General features: G+C 36.3%; 2 protein-coding genes across 6 annotated transcripts in view; both read right to left on the reverse strand.

Annotated features, from left to right (window-relative positions):
• Nucleotides 1-15,670, reverse strand: part of LOC118262353 (SCY1-like protein 2) — a 152,943-nt gene that overhangs the window by 77,836 nt on the left and 59,437 nt on the right. The window lies entirely within an intron of this gene.
• LOC126912421 (uncharacterized) lies at nucleotides 7,842-14,078 on the reverse strand. The gene has a single exon (XM_050704424.1). The coding sequence runs from the start codon at nucleotides 13,227-13,229 to the stop codon at nucleotides 8,025-8,027; it is 5,205 nt and encodes a 1,734-aa protein (XP_050560381.1). The 5' UTR covers nucleotides 13,230-14,078; the 3' UTR covers nucleotides 7,842-8,024.

A 15,670-nucleotide genomic window follows, 5' to 3' on the forward strand; every position in this document is an offset into this window, starting at 1 on the left:
CTACCGTAGTAGTATTCATTAAACTTTTTTTTTAAAGTAAGGGCCTTCAATTTTCTTTACCGCCTCCATTTTTTAGTCACTTAATATCCCTAAACTTACGTCTCACCGAATGCTAAAAACTGCAGCAAATTTGGTTTTGGCAAAAGTCCAAAAACCTTCATTTTTGCAGTCGGTTAAAAATCACATAATTTGTGAGCAACAATAATTGCCTGCCAATATTTGTTTAGCCTTCATTCAGTAGTTGTTATTATAAAAAACAGACAAAACTAAATTACATTACGCCACTCCAGGCCATTTATTTCCCACAGTTTACAGTCTGAGTATTGTGTCGACAGTTTTTTAATTGTGTATTGATTGTGGGCCAACTAACTAAATTGTATCAATTAAAAATAAATTGTGAGGGTCGCCGTGGCAACAGCCGGTTATTTATCCCGGCGTCAAAGGTCTATTTTATCTACCCAGAATCGACCCACCAACAACTTGTATCGCATTCAATTAATCAAACTCCGAAATTACTTGATGAACTTAATTATTGAAATATTTAATTATAATTTTAACTTCCTTAAGAAACAATAGCAATTTCAAATTAAGCATTAAATAATTATAATTGTTTCTTTTAGAATGTGAAGTTTAGTGCCATTGTTACTTGTACTTTAAAACTTTACAACTTGCTCTGAATTAAACCTTTGCTTTAATAATTATAATAAGAAATTATTAGTTACGCCATCATTGTTTAGCTACAGCAAAGTAACCTCTTCACGCCCCAGCCGTCGCGAGAGACACTCCGGGCGTCGGGGATCGCGCGACGATCTCCGGCCACCGTAAGTGCGGGTCTGCGGACGACGAGCAAGGGTAGCTTGCCGCCCGACCAGAACCAGACCCGTGCGTGCGGCGCGTCGCGTTCTGCGCGCGCCTCAAAGAGCCATCAGACCACCACAGATGGGGCCCAGTAGGGCTGATGCCTAATCCGGAGCTGTGGACAACCTAGCGGGTTTACCGGGGCTTCGGCTCGACGGGCAGGAGTAGGAACGGGGTGGTTTTTAGTCAGTAAGAGTCTGACACTCCCTCTCGCCTCGCCCAAGGCGGGAGAAGTCATTGGATGATTTTCCACCCTAAAAAAAAAGTATTTAATTTTCAACAATATGCATTGGTATTATAATATTTAGTTACTCTCTTTACCTACAATAATAAAAAACGCCTTCATAAATAAATGGAAAAGCTCCTGTTCATATTTTTCGAACTACTCGATAACTAGCCGATATAAATATGAAGAAGCTCTTTTGTTAAATATTGATTAGAATCGAAAAGTTTTAAACTATTGAGATACGTAGTTATAAACATAAACACATAATATATAGACAGGGTGGTTTTTTATCAAACAGTAATAAAACAACAACGTTAAAATATTTAACACGGCTACAACAGCCGTGAAAATAGAGAGAGAGAGAGGGGGAAAGAGAGAGAGAGAGAAAGAAAGAGGTTGCTAGTAGAATTAAGCTTAAAATGAAATAATATTAAACTTCATAATAAAATACTTTAATAGGATTATTACTGGAAACAACTATATTCTTTGAGTGTGAGTGTAACCTCATATAACAACACTTGGTTCAGCTTTCATTTGCAATTATGTTGCATTTGTTTCCGTGTCGAGGGTGATTCTCTGTAGAAAGTATCTGCATGCATGATTTAATTGGCACTCAGGTGTGTTGGAATTGTTGAGAACATTGTTAACGAGCTGAAGTATCCTCGCATCATTACTTTAGTTATCGTTAATGGTGAAAAAGCAAGGAATTGGAATACTTGTACATTTTGTTTTTTGAAGAATCGATGCTATTCTTGTTACTCGTAAATGATATAGATACTCTCGGGTTTTATGTACAAAAGTACCTATGTAGTAAATAAGGTATACAAGACTAAAACAATACATTTAATCAAAGGATCATTAATTAAAATAATTAATAACTTTAAGAAAGTATCTGATTTCCGTTTAAGAAGTTACGCGAACAAAATTGTTTTCATTCCTCACGAAAGTCTTGGGATAGAATTTAAGATCATTAGCACTGAAAGTGTTATAACATTTTCTTCAACATCATTTTGGGCTTATACCTAGATTTCGAAGCCAGACATTCATGACTACGCAAGATTAATAATTTTACAATTAATTTCTGTTTCCAATGTTAAATACTTAGGTAAATACTAATCAGTAACAAATATATGTAGGTGCACCTATTAAAGGTTGAAGAATTATACTAACTAGTGGTCGCCTAGTGGTTGATATTCAACCATATACGATTTAATTTACAATACCACTTAACATACGTTCAAGGATAATTTTTATTTAACTCAAACTCAAACAAACTCTTTTAAAAAACTCTATTCATATGAGACGTCAATATCATCGCAATGTCTATCGATTTTGACGTTTTGTCAAATACGATCAGATACTATGCATGTGTGTGTAATGTTTTATTTATTAATTTAATGTACTTTATAAGCATTATTTTTGAAAAATATTAGCGTCCTGCACTTCTCCTACACATAAACTATAAGTGTACCAAATTTTATGCTCCTACGTCCGCGCAATTTTCGTAAAAAGCGGTCCAAAGTTTTTGCATCACGTATTAATATATAGATAATTTAGAGATCTTACACTTCAAGGGCTAACCAGATCGCGTGATTATCTCAGGCCATAAGATGAGTGCGGGGCTGCCGTACGGCGAGCAAAGGTAGCTCGGCGCCCTACCAGAATCAGATACGTGCGTGCAGCGCGTCGCGTCCCACGCGCACCTCAAAGAGCCATTAGATCACCATAGATGGGGCCTAGTAGGGATGACGTAGGTTTACCGGGGCTCCGACTCGAAAATCAGGAGTACGGGTACGGGTTTGTTTTTAGTCAGTAAGAGTCTGACACTCCATTTCCCTCCTCAAAAAAGGCTCATCAGATCCCGAATTTTATCCTTGGATAGAATAAATAAGTTTGAAAATGCAAAGAGTAAGAGACACCTTTAGAAAATAAGACATTATGACGTAGACGTTACGTATAAAGTATGTCATAATAGTCCGAGCGTGTCACGGTTAGCGCATGACATGTAAAACGACATCGTTGTGGTAATTGTAGTATCATAATGTGTTTTGACACAATTTGCCAGAAAAATGCCGCGTCACCAAAAATGACTCAAAGGCACTTACTTATTCCTGGAAGCGGTGTTGCGCTCGCAACATAAGTGACAGTTGGATATTAGTTTCTCTAGTTTGTACCCATCTCTGTATTTCATCACACAACGTATTTTCTGATTCCCTTTTCTTTCATTTTTGAGCACATATTTCAAGCGATAAAAGTTATGTCTGAGAAAACAGACGTAGAAAATCTCATATTAAAAATACTTTCAGAAAAAGGTACGTTAGTTAAAATGTTATTTAACATCATATAAAGCTTCATTCATCGATATATAACGCCGAATTACATAAGAAGGTCTGTTTCTCTAAAGAGAAATATCTTGTAAAGTGAAGATTTAATTAAATAAAAATTGTAACCAAAGAAATCTTTTACAAAAGGGTAACAGAAACACATCTAAACTGGAAGTTTTCCCTTCTTTTAATTCGGTTCGTTCATTGGATAAGAAACTTGAGATGTATAAGCCTTTAAGCTTTCTTCAGAACCTAAGCTGTTGCGATCTATTGAGTAATTATTTACGTATTGTGTTAACTGAGCCATTTAAGTGCGCCGCTCTAAATGGAACGCAATCGTTTCAAAGACAAATAAAGAAAATAATGTCTCACAAATAAAGCTGTCGAGTTTTCTGAGAAAGATTTTTTAGGAAGTTATTTTTAGAGTTAAGGTCCATTCAACCGAAGTAAAAATTGCGTGGCGAAGAAATATTATGCGTAGCTCAGTGTCACGCCTTGTAATCTTCGATGTAGTAGGCAGATACGCTGAAATACAACGTATTACCCACTATTTATTAGTTATGTCATGGGACATTAGGGATGACGCCATTCCTATATAATGGCCATCATTCCCGATTTTTTACCGTGGCTTGCAAAAAATTTCCCCCAGTCAAATCCAATAATTTTAAATAACATAAAATGAAATTGGGTCTTACGACCACTCAACCAAGGCAGTGGGTGTACTACTGAAGCTACATGAAACCATATTGTTTAAAATTTTCCAGCCATAAAGTGTTAAAGGTTGTGACACCGCTCATAGAACTGCCTACTTTTGTAATCTCTTTCATGAAATGTAAGAGCATTTTTCTTTGCAACAAATAGGAATTCTACAGGTAGCCTTATATCCGCCTTGGTGAAGTCCGGGCCGGGCGCTACGAATGAAACTTTCAAACAAAATGGATAAAAATAAAAGGTGGGAACTACGTGATACTTTTTAAATTGGTCCTATTATAGCAAACGTACTTTTTACTTATCGATTTCTCATTAAAACCTTTTTAATACTTTACCCTTTCAACTAAGATTTCCCATTAGTTGTATGGGACCAACAACTGGTTGATTAGATGACAGTTTTGTTGATGTTAGTATAAAAGATTTATTGTTCCTAAACTTCTACACGTGTTCTTTGAAAATAGGCACATAGAACGTATGTATGAATGTATAGGCAAAACTCAATCGTGTTGTGGTTTAGGTGAATAGTTCGTTTGTTCGTTATACTCGAGAATTCGAGGGCAAACATTTGTTGCAACGAATTTCTAACAAGCTTGCATTCAGCAGCTGTCTGTTACCTGTTACCTGTTATTGTTACTCTGCAGTCAAGGTTAGAGGTAACTGGCTCGTGTAACTGTTTCTAATTAACAAGAGGTCAAAGTCAAATCGGGGATTTTCGTTTCAGTGTTATGTTAGTATTTTACTGTTTGTTTTCCTTAAAAGTTTAAGGCCAAATCGGATTAAAGGATGAAAAAAATTAAATCTCGTGTCTTTGATTACACTTGCTTTAGAAATATATAACTTTTTTTTCTGGATAACGTCTTTTTAAATTGTTGAACTTTAACTTTTGGAACGACGGTTCTTATCGCGTGGTACGGTGGTACGGTGGCTGGCTATGCGAGCGTCACGAAAAATCCTCGCCACACTTTTGCTATAGTGCACGGAGGTAAAGATATAGTGCGTATGACAAAAAAAAAAAAATTTGCCGTCCCTGTCACTTTTCATATTTTCAAATTTTAGAACACTTATTTTTTTACGAGACGAATGGGTATTTATGTTACCTAATTACATTTACTTATCGAACATTACTTAATTTGCAAGTAATTTTATTACAGAAAAAAACAACAATCTCTTTGACAGGAGAATATACATATATCTACTACCTAAACTTTGACAAAATTCTTCCAGGTAACCTACCCAAGCATTGTATATGTAATCCTAAAACATCTTTACATTTGCCGCACCAATTTATAGAGTAAACTGGGCCACTTCCAAAGCCAAGACGTCTGGAACAGGAACAGTTGGCAACTATGTTATGACGTCACACACTTGTTCCTCCATTCCTTAATACCACTGAAGCATGATTTTAGGTATACGTCAGTAATACCACATCGCTACTCTAATTAGTGTTGCTCCTCCGTATTGCCTCGACTAACTGGATTGACGAGAGATTGCATACTCGAACCGATTGCCACCTGTGCCTCCGATATTAACTCATATGCCATTTGATTTGACTCCATCGTACTTTGATACTTTGATCTTGTGTGTTATTGAAATAACTTAATACACTCTGGTGTATAGAATAGAAATCGTTATACTTTTTTAGTAGATCATTTTTAGTTTTCTGGACGTTTTTATAAACCTCTGCTCCTTAGTAAATAAAAACCGTAAAACTAGACTATAGACGAAATATTTTCAATCCTTGCATTACATAATCTATTATTAGTTCAAAACGTTTTCCAATAACGCTTCAAACTTATTTGAATCGAGTCCTCCGACCGAAAAGGACTGTGTTATAGGTATCGTTATATCTGAACAACCCTATTATTTCTCCGATTACCGTTAAATACAATTTAGAGGCTCATAATCATATTATCGAAGGTATTCTTGACGGGTATACAATAGGTGTATGGGATGATTGGAGTATTGTACTCACATTTAAATATATTACACAGACTTCATGCAGAGTTTGTTTATCGAGAATAATGAGGGTCGGTAATTGATCATATCGAATGCCTTCAGATCTTTGCTATTTTATTTTATGTTGTGTAAGTGTCTATATTGAGAGTTTAGATTACTAAACACAGCTATCTTAATAGCATTAGAGCATTAGAGTTGCAATTGATAGCCTTATTAAAAAAGCTGATTTATGTGACACATTCTATTACGTCTGAATCTCTACGCGAATTAACTTATGTAAAGTCCGACATCACATTAAAGTCTAAGTACATAGCAGCGCTTTCTAAAATTCACAGAATCTGATTCTTTTCTTTCTGATCTGAGCTACTCTTGTGTAATCCACATATTGTTGTTCGGGTCTGGGTGTCATGTGCATGTGAACTGGTATGTTTGTAAGCTCACCCACGACATAGGAGTAAATCCAAGTGTAAAACCAAAACACTAAATATGTATTGTCCTTAGTAAACTAAACAACACGGATATAACAAAACTCCTTCATAGTAAACGTGCTATTATAATTCCTAACTAGTTTTAAAACTCCATTGAACAGAGCTAATATTATACTAGAAGTTTGTCCAATCAAATGTTTGTAACAACAGAGGTGGACGAAACTTGATGCACCTGTACAAGGGATATAGGCAGAGATAAAAACTTAAAAATATTTTAATTACTAACAAAAGAAATATAAGCAGACAAACTAGAAGAATGTGAAAACGCCATCAGAAGAATAGCAGTATCTTTGGCTATTCGGGTCCATTAGGATAGAGTGGAAATCTTTAGAAGAGGCCTATGTCAGTTGACAAGCTGTAAAAACGACCGTTTACTGATAAGTCCATAATTATGTAAATGCAAAGAAACTATTTGAAAGTTAGTTCAGCAATAATGGCTATTTTATTTTATGTATTAAGTTTGTATACAAAGGTTTACTTATAGCGCCATTGTAAAACGGTAATCGTGATAATGAGAGTGACGAATAAATAGTAACGGAATGTAATTGTGAAGAGTAATCTACGGAGTTTTAACAACAGCCCGAGCCGAATCTATATTTAGAGGTAAAAGGTAAGAGTATCCAAAAGTTAGAAATTGAAATTGGCGTTGGATAAATAAGGATTTTATTAAATCTTATAGAGGATGTAGAGACAGCGAAGGAGCGAGTAGCACGGCTTTGAAACGAGTTTCAACCTTATTACCTTCTAATAAAGTTTGCTACTACACGAAATTGTTAAGTCTCATCGTCCCTGTTAACAAAGTTGATGTGTATTACCCGCAAAATACCTAACATAAAAGTGTCGGGGTTGTTTTTTTTTTTATGTTACAGATATATTATTCAAAATAGTCTCCTAATTTCATAGAACAATGAGCTTATTAGTAAAAACAGGTAAAACAATTTGTAAAATAAAATTATTTTGTTTCATCCCATGAATAAAGTCACACACGATTTGTATACTATAAATATGAAAGTGTTTGTTTGTATGTCATTCATTCGGGTTGCTACCAGACTGACAATGGACATTTTATCAATATGGCTTTAATTGCTTCCACTGATTTTAGTGTTACAGAAAGTAAGTTATTCTTAGCTTTATTTATTTTGAAAGTACTAAATGCCGTCTTTCAAGCCTCTCAAAATGCACAGTTCAAGTGCAGTAATTTTAATTAAACTCCCAAAACCGCTGTAGAAAATGGTGATAGCTCAGTAGAATATTTCGGGAATAAAACAATCAGGAACGTAGCTTGCAGTGTGCAGTTTTAATAAAAAGAGAAGTGAATGACATGACATTTAAATTAACAAAGGTCAGGGACTTTAAGCGCCTGTTACAAATGTTATAATTAAATCTTACAAACTATGTCTTATTGCTATTCACAATTTAAGAGGCGCTTCAACATGCCGCCGGCCGTTGAAAGCTTGCCTTTCAACAGCTAGTTTCCAATAAGGGACAAATCTTAGAGAATGCCCGTCTAACAGTGCCGGTTGCAGTCCGGATATCGGCTACTCTGCTTATACCGTCTGTGCCAGGATGAAGTGCAACAACGCGACCCAGCTTCCACTTCATGGGTGGCTGGTTATCCTCTTTTATAACCACGAGGGTGTCCAGGTTCAGGCTGTCGTTGCCGGTCCGCCACTTCACGCGCTGCTGCAGCTCTGAGACGTACTCCTTGCTCCATCTCGTCCAAAAATGCTGCCGCAATTGCTCAAGGCGTTGATGGCGCGTCAAGTGAGAGGTGGAGTGATCCCGTAAATCCTTGACAGGAAGAGAGGTGAGAGGCCGTCCGATTAAAAAGTGACCAGGAGTGAGAGGTAACAGGTCCTCAGGATTCGACGAAAGAGGTGTGAGCGGTCGAGAGTTTAAAATGCCTTCAATTTGAATCAGAATGGAGTTAAGCTCCTCGTAAGTTAAATTACAATTTCCCAACACTCGGAGTAAATGATGCTTGGTCGACTTGACACCCGCCTCCCAAAGACCACCAAAATGCGGAGCGTAAGCAGGTATAAAATGGAAGGTTATACCATCCTGAGCCGCACTATCAGAAATGGAGTCACAATTGCGCTTCAAAAACTCAGCAATTTCATTACATGCTCCTACGAAAGCAGTTCCATTATCGGAATAAATATTGAGAGGTTTTCCTCTCCGAGACATAAACCTGCGTAAAGCTTGTAAGTAATTGTTGCTCGTCAAGTCACCCACCAACTCTAAATGAATGGCCTTTGTTGTGAAGCATACGAAAAGTACTATATATACCTTCACCAATCTACAACCACGGCCTTGACGACTAGCCGAGGCAATAGGGCCTGCGTAGTCAACGCCTACGTTTTGGAAGGGATAGTCAGCTGGTGAGAGTCTGCTGAGTGGGAGATTACCCATCTGAGGAGCAATTGTGCGAGGCTTTACTCGCTGGCACCGAACACACTGACGACAACAGGCTCTCGCTAAGTTGCGACCACCAAGGGGCCAGTAGGTCTCTCGTATTGTGCTTAATAATAATTGAGGACCTGCATGCATTAATCTAATATGCTCAAATTGAAATAAAAGTTTAGCGAAATGATGAGTGGACTGTATCAAAATTGGGTGTTTCTTTGTGTAAGAATATTCTGAGTTGTGTAAACGACCTCCTATACGAATAATTTTGTTATTATCTAAAAATACATTTAAATTTAATAATCTGTTCTTATGAGGTAACTGTTTATTATTTAGTAATAAATTATATTCTGGAAAAGACTCCTTTTGTGATTGAATAATAGTAAAGTTCAATGCATCTTGTAATTCCTGAGCAGTAAAATAGGATGTATTTATTGAGGAACAGCGTTTACAAAGATTGATAAAACGTAAAACATAACAAATAGAACGATGTAATCGACTAAAATTGGAAAATCGATTGAATTCGATTACTCCTTTAACTAAATCTCCAGTAGCATGATTTTCTTGAGCTAAATTAACTAAGATATTATTAGGTTTGACTTCTGGAAGATTTTGAGTATTTATAGAAATGGGTGGCCATGTAGAACTGTCACATTTTAAGAAACATGGGCCGAACCACCACAAGTCCAGTGATTGCATAGCGGTCGGTTCTACCCCGCGTGTTATCAAATCGGCTGGATTGTCGTGGGTCGATACATGTCTCCAACCACAAGTACCGGATATTTCTAAAACTTCGGCAACACGGTTGCGAACAAAAGTGTTTAATTTTATAGGCAACATTTTAAGCCAACCCAACACTATCATGGAGTCGGTCCAAAACACAACACTAGACGGTTGAATGTGAAGGTGACTAACAACCTTTTGGTATAAACGTACACCAAGCACAGCAGCACAGAGCTCCAATCGCGGTATAGTCAACGGTTTAATAGGAGCGATGCGACTTTTGGCTGTAAATAATCGCACATCGACATCACCCTGCTCATTAATACTGCGAACATACAAACAAGCTCCGTATGCTTGCTCCGAAGCGTCGGTAAAAATGTGAAATTCAAATTGTTTGTATGCGTCACAGACTACCCGACGTGCTATCCGCAAATTGTGAATACACGGTAAGTTTTTAATTGTGTTTGCCCATATTGCTGCAATGTCAGGTGATAAGTGATCGTCCCATTCTAATTTGTCTAGCCATAATTTTTGAAGCAACATCTTCATGCTCACGACACACGGTGCTAACAACCCTAAAGGATCATAAATTTGTGCTATTACTGCCAACATGCCACGCTTAGTATTTACCGTGCAGTCGGGAACCTTTATAGGAAAAAAGAGATCATCTGTGTCAGTTCGCCAACTAAGTCCTAGTGTTTTACTGCAGGTGTCGCCCGGCTGGTGGAACTCGAAATAAGACTCGTCAGTTGATTCTGAGATTAAAGAGGGCTCGTTCGATTTCCACTTCCGTAATGGCATGCAAGCAGACGCAAGAGCATCGGTCACCTTATGTCGCAACATTTGAGCTTCCTCAAACACGTCAGTACCTGTCAGCAGATCATCTACATAAAAATCATGAAGAATGGCTTCCGCGGCTTTTTTATCCTGGCATTCAAGACCGATTTGTTTGATACACCTAGTTGCGAGAAACGGTGCACTAGCTGTGCCGTACGTCACCGTATTTAATTGGTACGTTTTAAAAGTGTTATTAAAATTATCACGCCAAATTATTTGCTGCAGGTGCCTATCTGAAGGATGTACAGACACCTGCCTGTACATTTTCTCAACATCAGCAGAAAGGACGTACTTATGCATTCGAAATCTAAGAAGGATTGCAGTCAAATCGTCCTGAACGGTAGGTCCCACCATTTGGATTGCATTTAAAGAGATTCCAGAGGTAGTGGGTGCACTAGCATTAAAAACAACGCGTAATTTGGTTGTGATACTACTTTCGCGCAGGATTCCGTGATGAGGAATGAAATATGACTGTAAATTTTCATTAATGTGACACTCTGACATATGACCTAAATTAATATACTCAGTCATGAAGTCTTTGTACATTTTATCGAGTGAAGGTTGTTTGTGATTTCTGCGCTCTAATGACAAAAAACATCGTTTTGCACGATGATATGAGTCGCCTAAACTATCCGTAGATGCCTTCAGCGGTATTTTAACGCAAAAACGGCCATCTGACAGGCGCGTCGTGTTTTTTATAAAGTGTTCTTCACACATTTGCTCCTCAGCTGAATAAGTTGATGCATCACGGCCAACTTCTTCAAGCTGCCAGAAACGCGTCAATTGGTTTCGGATGTCAGTTAACTCATTCGAACTGGAAGACGAAGAACTTTCGCAACAATCATTAACATAATTACAGTTAATTGAATTATTATCATAGCCGCCGTTAATTGGGCCACAAACTAGCCAACCTAGTCTAGTTTGATAAAGTGTTGGTTTCCCATCACCTAATAAAACTTTATCTGATCCTAATAAACTCCAGAATACGTCAGCTCCTATAATAATATCAATAGAAGCCGGTGTGTGGAAATACGGATCAGCTAAATGAATATTTGAGGGTATGTTTACGTGTACCTGTTTAGCGGGAACGTTATCTGTAATTGTGGGTAAGATAAAACAAGTTAAGTCGTTTGAGTAAAATTCGTGCAACGATTTAATGTGTACCCGACACATTTTATTAATATGCGACAGAGAATTGTTAATACCTTGTATAGATTTGTTTGTATTCAAGTAAGGCAGCTGTAACTTATTAAATAAATTCTCCGTCATTAAACAAGCCGAACTACCAGAATCAAGGAGCGCTCGAGCTATGTGTTCCTCATTATTAACATCGTAGCACCTAATTAATGCAGTTGACAATAAAATGTTACCTGTGCTGCTCGTATGCGATTGTGCGGAGATATTAGCTGAGAGCGCAACGTGATTATTATTGTTTGTGTCAGCACTGGAGGATGACTCAGCGCTAGCCTTATCAGTAGTCCCAGGTGATTTACTTGAAACAGGTTTATAATCTGAGTTGTGAATAAGCGTGTGGTGCTTGCGTTTACATATTTTGCACCCTGATTTCTTGCAATTGCTGGGATAATGACCGTGACGCAAACAATTATAGCATAGCTTATAGCCAGGCAGTAAGGACATTCTATCGTTGACACTTAGTGATAAAAACTGTGGGCATGAATTGAGATTATGATCGCTTTTACATTTTGGACAACTACGTGACAATGAACTACTAATGTTTTCTGTCGTTACAAAGGATTTAATTTTAGTGTTTTGTTTTGTGTTTGTGTGTGTATTTGTGGAGTGACGTGATTTTTCCAGTGTTTCTATTAACTCAGCGCGATTACGCATAAACTCAATGAACTGATCAAAAGTGATTCGTTTCGATTTATCAATACGCCCTTTATATTCCTCCCACTCTCGGAATGTTTTAGTGTCTAGTTTTTGTCTGATTATGTAAATAAGTAATGTGTCCCAACTATCAACAGGTTCACCCAATGTTTTTAACGCTCTGATATTTTTGTTGACATTGTCTACGATGCTCTTTAATGCAGTTGAGGACTCCTTAGTGATTGATTCGATATTAAATAACGCGGTAACGTGATTCTCAATCAATAATCTTTCATTATCGAATCGCTCACATAGAAGTTCCCATGCCATGTTGTAGTTTTGAGCAGAAAACTCGATTGATTGTATGACGATAGCAGCAGATTCTGTCAGCGACGATCTCAAATAATGGAATTTATTTATCTCGTCTATGTCGTCATTGCCGTGAATGAGACTAGTGAAGGTATCGCGAAATTCAAGCCAACTGTTATAGGAACCTGAAAATTTCGGTAATTGTATGGTGGGCAACTTGATGAATTGACGCTTACTACTAGTGGTTGATTTTATTTCCTCTTGTTCAGATTTTGAATATTTATTTAACATGACTTTAGCTTGAGCCACTAACTCATAATATTGAGATTCGATTGAGGTTCGTTCAAGTGCCTCCGCGTCAATCTCACACATACATTCTAGCTGTAATTGAATTTCGTTAAATTCGTTGTATAAATCTTCTAATTTATTGACACGCAATTGCAACTCCATTACCTGAGACGGACTTACTGTGGAATCTTGTAATTTGTTTAAAAACGTTGAAAATACAGTTAATCTTCCTTTATAGCTGCTTCGCTTTTTTCTAAGTTCTTTAACGTCAGTCATTTTGAAAGGAGGGTGTCGTAGACCTGAAATTGTACAGTAATAATATTAAATTACGAAACTATATGTCACAAAAATACCTAATGTTATGAATAATGAAACTAAGCAACAATGATGATGAATTATTAACAAAACATTCACTGCAAATTATAATGAACTACCGTAGTTAAGTAGGTAGGTAAGGTTAACTATTCTGATGAATAATGTAACAAACAAATTAATTACTTTATCTACGTTTTAAAGGATATACAAAGCAACAATTATGTAATTGTAAAGATTAATTTGAATAAATAATGTTTTGTAAATCAACAATAAAAAGTTAACTAATGTAGGTTAACATTAACACTACTGTACTGTATTTTTAAGCACATATTAACTTTATTTTACAAAATATATTTTAATCTAATGCTCTGTACATAATTCCTTGTAAATAAATTGTATAAAGTTGTAAATAATTTGTAAATATGTATAAATATGTTACTAACCTTTTCTTTGTTCTTATAATCGCTACTTAATTCCTATGTTAATTACCTATATTACCTGATTTATTATTATGAGTGTTGGGTGAATTTAATTAATATTATAATGCTTTGGCTTTAACACTTCTTGTTTGATTTCACTCGTTGTTCAATCCACTTTTTCCAAAACGTGTTCGTCACCTCTTCACTCTGGTACTTATTAACTCCAATTTCCAAAATATCCAATATTTAGATTATTCCACTTTGCTGGTTGTAGATGATGGATCATCCGGCTCGTACGGACCATGTAGAAAATGGTGATAGCTCAGTAGAATATTTCGGGAATAAAACAATCAGGAACGTAGCTTGCAGTGTGCAGTTTTAATAAAAAAAGAAGTGAATGACATGACATTTAAATTAACAAAGGTCATCAAGTATTAAAACTTCAGCTTTGTGACAATGTCTGATAACACCCGAACAATTCAAATCTGATTGAATTTGAATCGTGACATTGTTCTGTTGATTTATTTTTTGCAAACACATGTTGATCTGTTACTTTTTTTACTGAAAATGTTATAATTAAATCTTACAAACTATGTCTTATTGCTATTCACAATTTAAGAGGCGCGTTTAAATAGGTCATGTTAGCCTAGCAGAGTCTGTTTTCAAGTGAGCTCGTTGTGGTAGTAATTGTGTCAAAATTAGTCAATATTGTTACCAAAAGAGCTAATGTAAACTTAATCAAAATGTATGGTCGGTAAATCAAAGCATTTTATAATATATATCTCTTTTTCAAATAACTTAAAATAGACTTCATTGTGTATTTAAATGTGTATATTCTGTTACTGTGTTCGGTATTGTGGAATGGAGACTCACCTGTTGCAATGCAGTTGGTTGATGTATAGCTAGAAACGATTAGGTAGGTACCAGTAGTTACAACTAGTAGATAGACCTTGACATTCCTGAATTATAACATTTTTTTTAAAGGCTTTGTAAACTTTCAAGCGCACTTAATAAAAATCATAAAATAAACAGTGATATAATAAGTTATATTTTTATACAGTGAAATGTTACTTTAAATACACATTTTGAGAACTTAACTTATTACATATTTAGACTAACTCTAACTCTAGATAAACAGTTCCGTATAAGAAGATGAAAGTCTAGGCCATAATAAATAATTTTAGAAGCAAGGAAATGCCAAAGCCCTGGGTCTTTTGTTTTGAGAGGGGAATATCATCCAATGGCTTCTTCCGCCTTGGGCGAGACGAGAGGGAGTGTCAAAACCAACCCGTTCCTACTGCTTTTCGAGCCGAGCTCTGGTAAACCCGCTAAGTAGTCTGCAGCTCCGGATCAGGCATCAGCCCTATTGAGACAAATCTGTGGTGGTCTGATGGCTAGCCCTGGGTTTAGAACATCTATTTACTTTTTAACAAAGAACATAATACATTTACATAATAGTTTGTGAATGTTTTAATATTAATCTCCTAAAAGCTTATTTTCATAGTAGTGCTTATTGAAAGAGGATTTCAATATTCGCTGTAAATTTGTTAATGTTTAGAGCGTATTTTAAGGTAGTGCAGTTACTAAGCTAATTTCAGTTGCTGCGTACTTCGACCAACTGATGTAAAATTACATTATTAGTTGCGAGTTTTCCCGGGTGGCGTTGATCACTAACCTACTAAGGTAAATACCAATAATAGGTACCTATTTTGGTAAATACTTATGATAGAAAGTCCGATAATATTATTATATTGCATCAGCCACCAAATTTCTACTTATAGGTACGTATACCTAGCATACATAATAAAATGTAACACAAAACTCCCGATCAATAATTTTCTCAGAACATCGATACATCAAACGAAGTGAAATGACCTAATAATTAGCAAAACCATCAGTACATTTCACGGACACAGGGATTATCGCATGCATCATGATGCATGACATTGAATCATACTCGTATTAGTAAACAAATATGCGGTT

Source organism: Spodoptera frugiperda, chromosome 25 (assembly GCF_023101765.2).
Source record: "Spodoptera frugiperda isolate SF20-4 chromosome 25, AGI-APGP_CSIRO_Sfru_2.0, whole genome shotgun sequence".
In the NCBI taxonomy this organism is placed as follows: Eukaryota; Metazoa; Arthropoda; class Insecta; order Lepidoptera; family Noctuidae; genus Spodoptera; species Spodoptera frugiperda.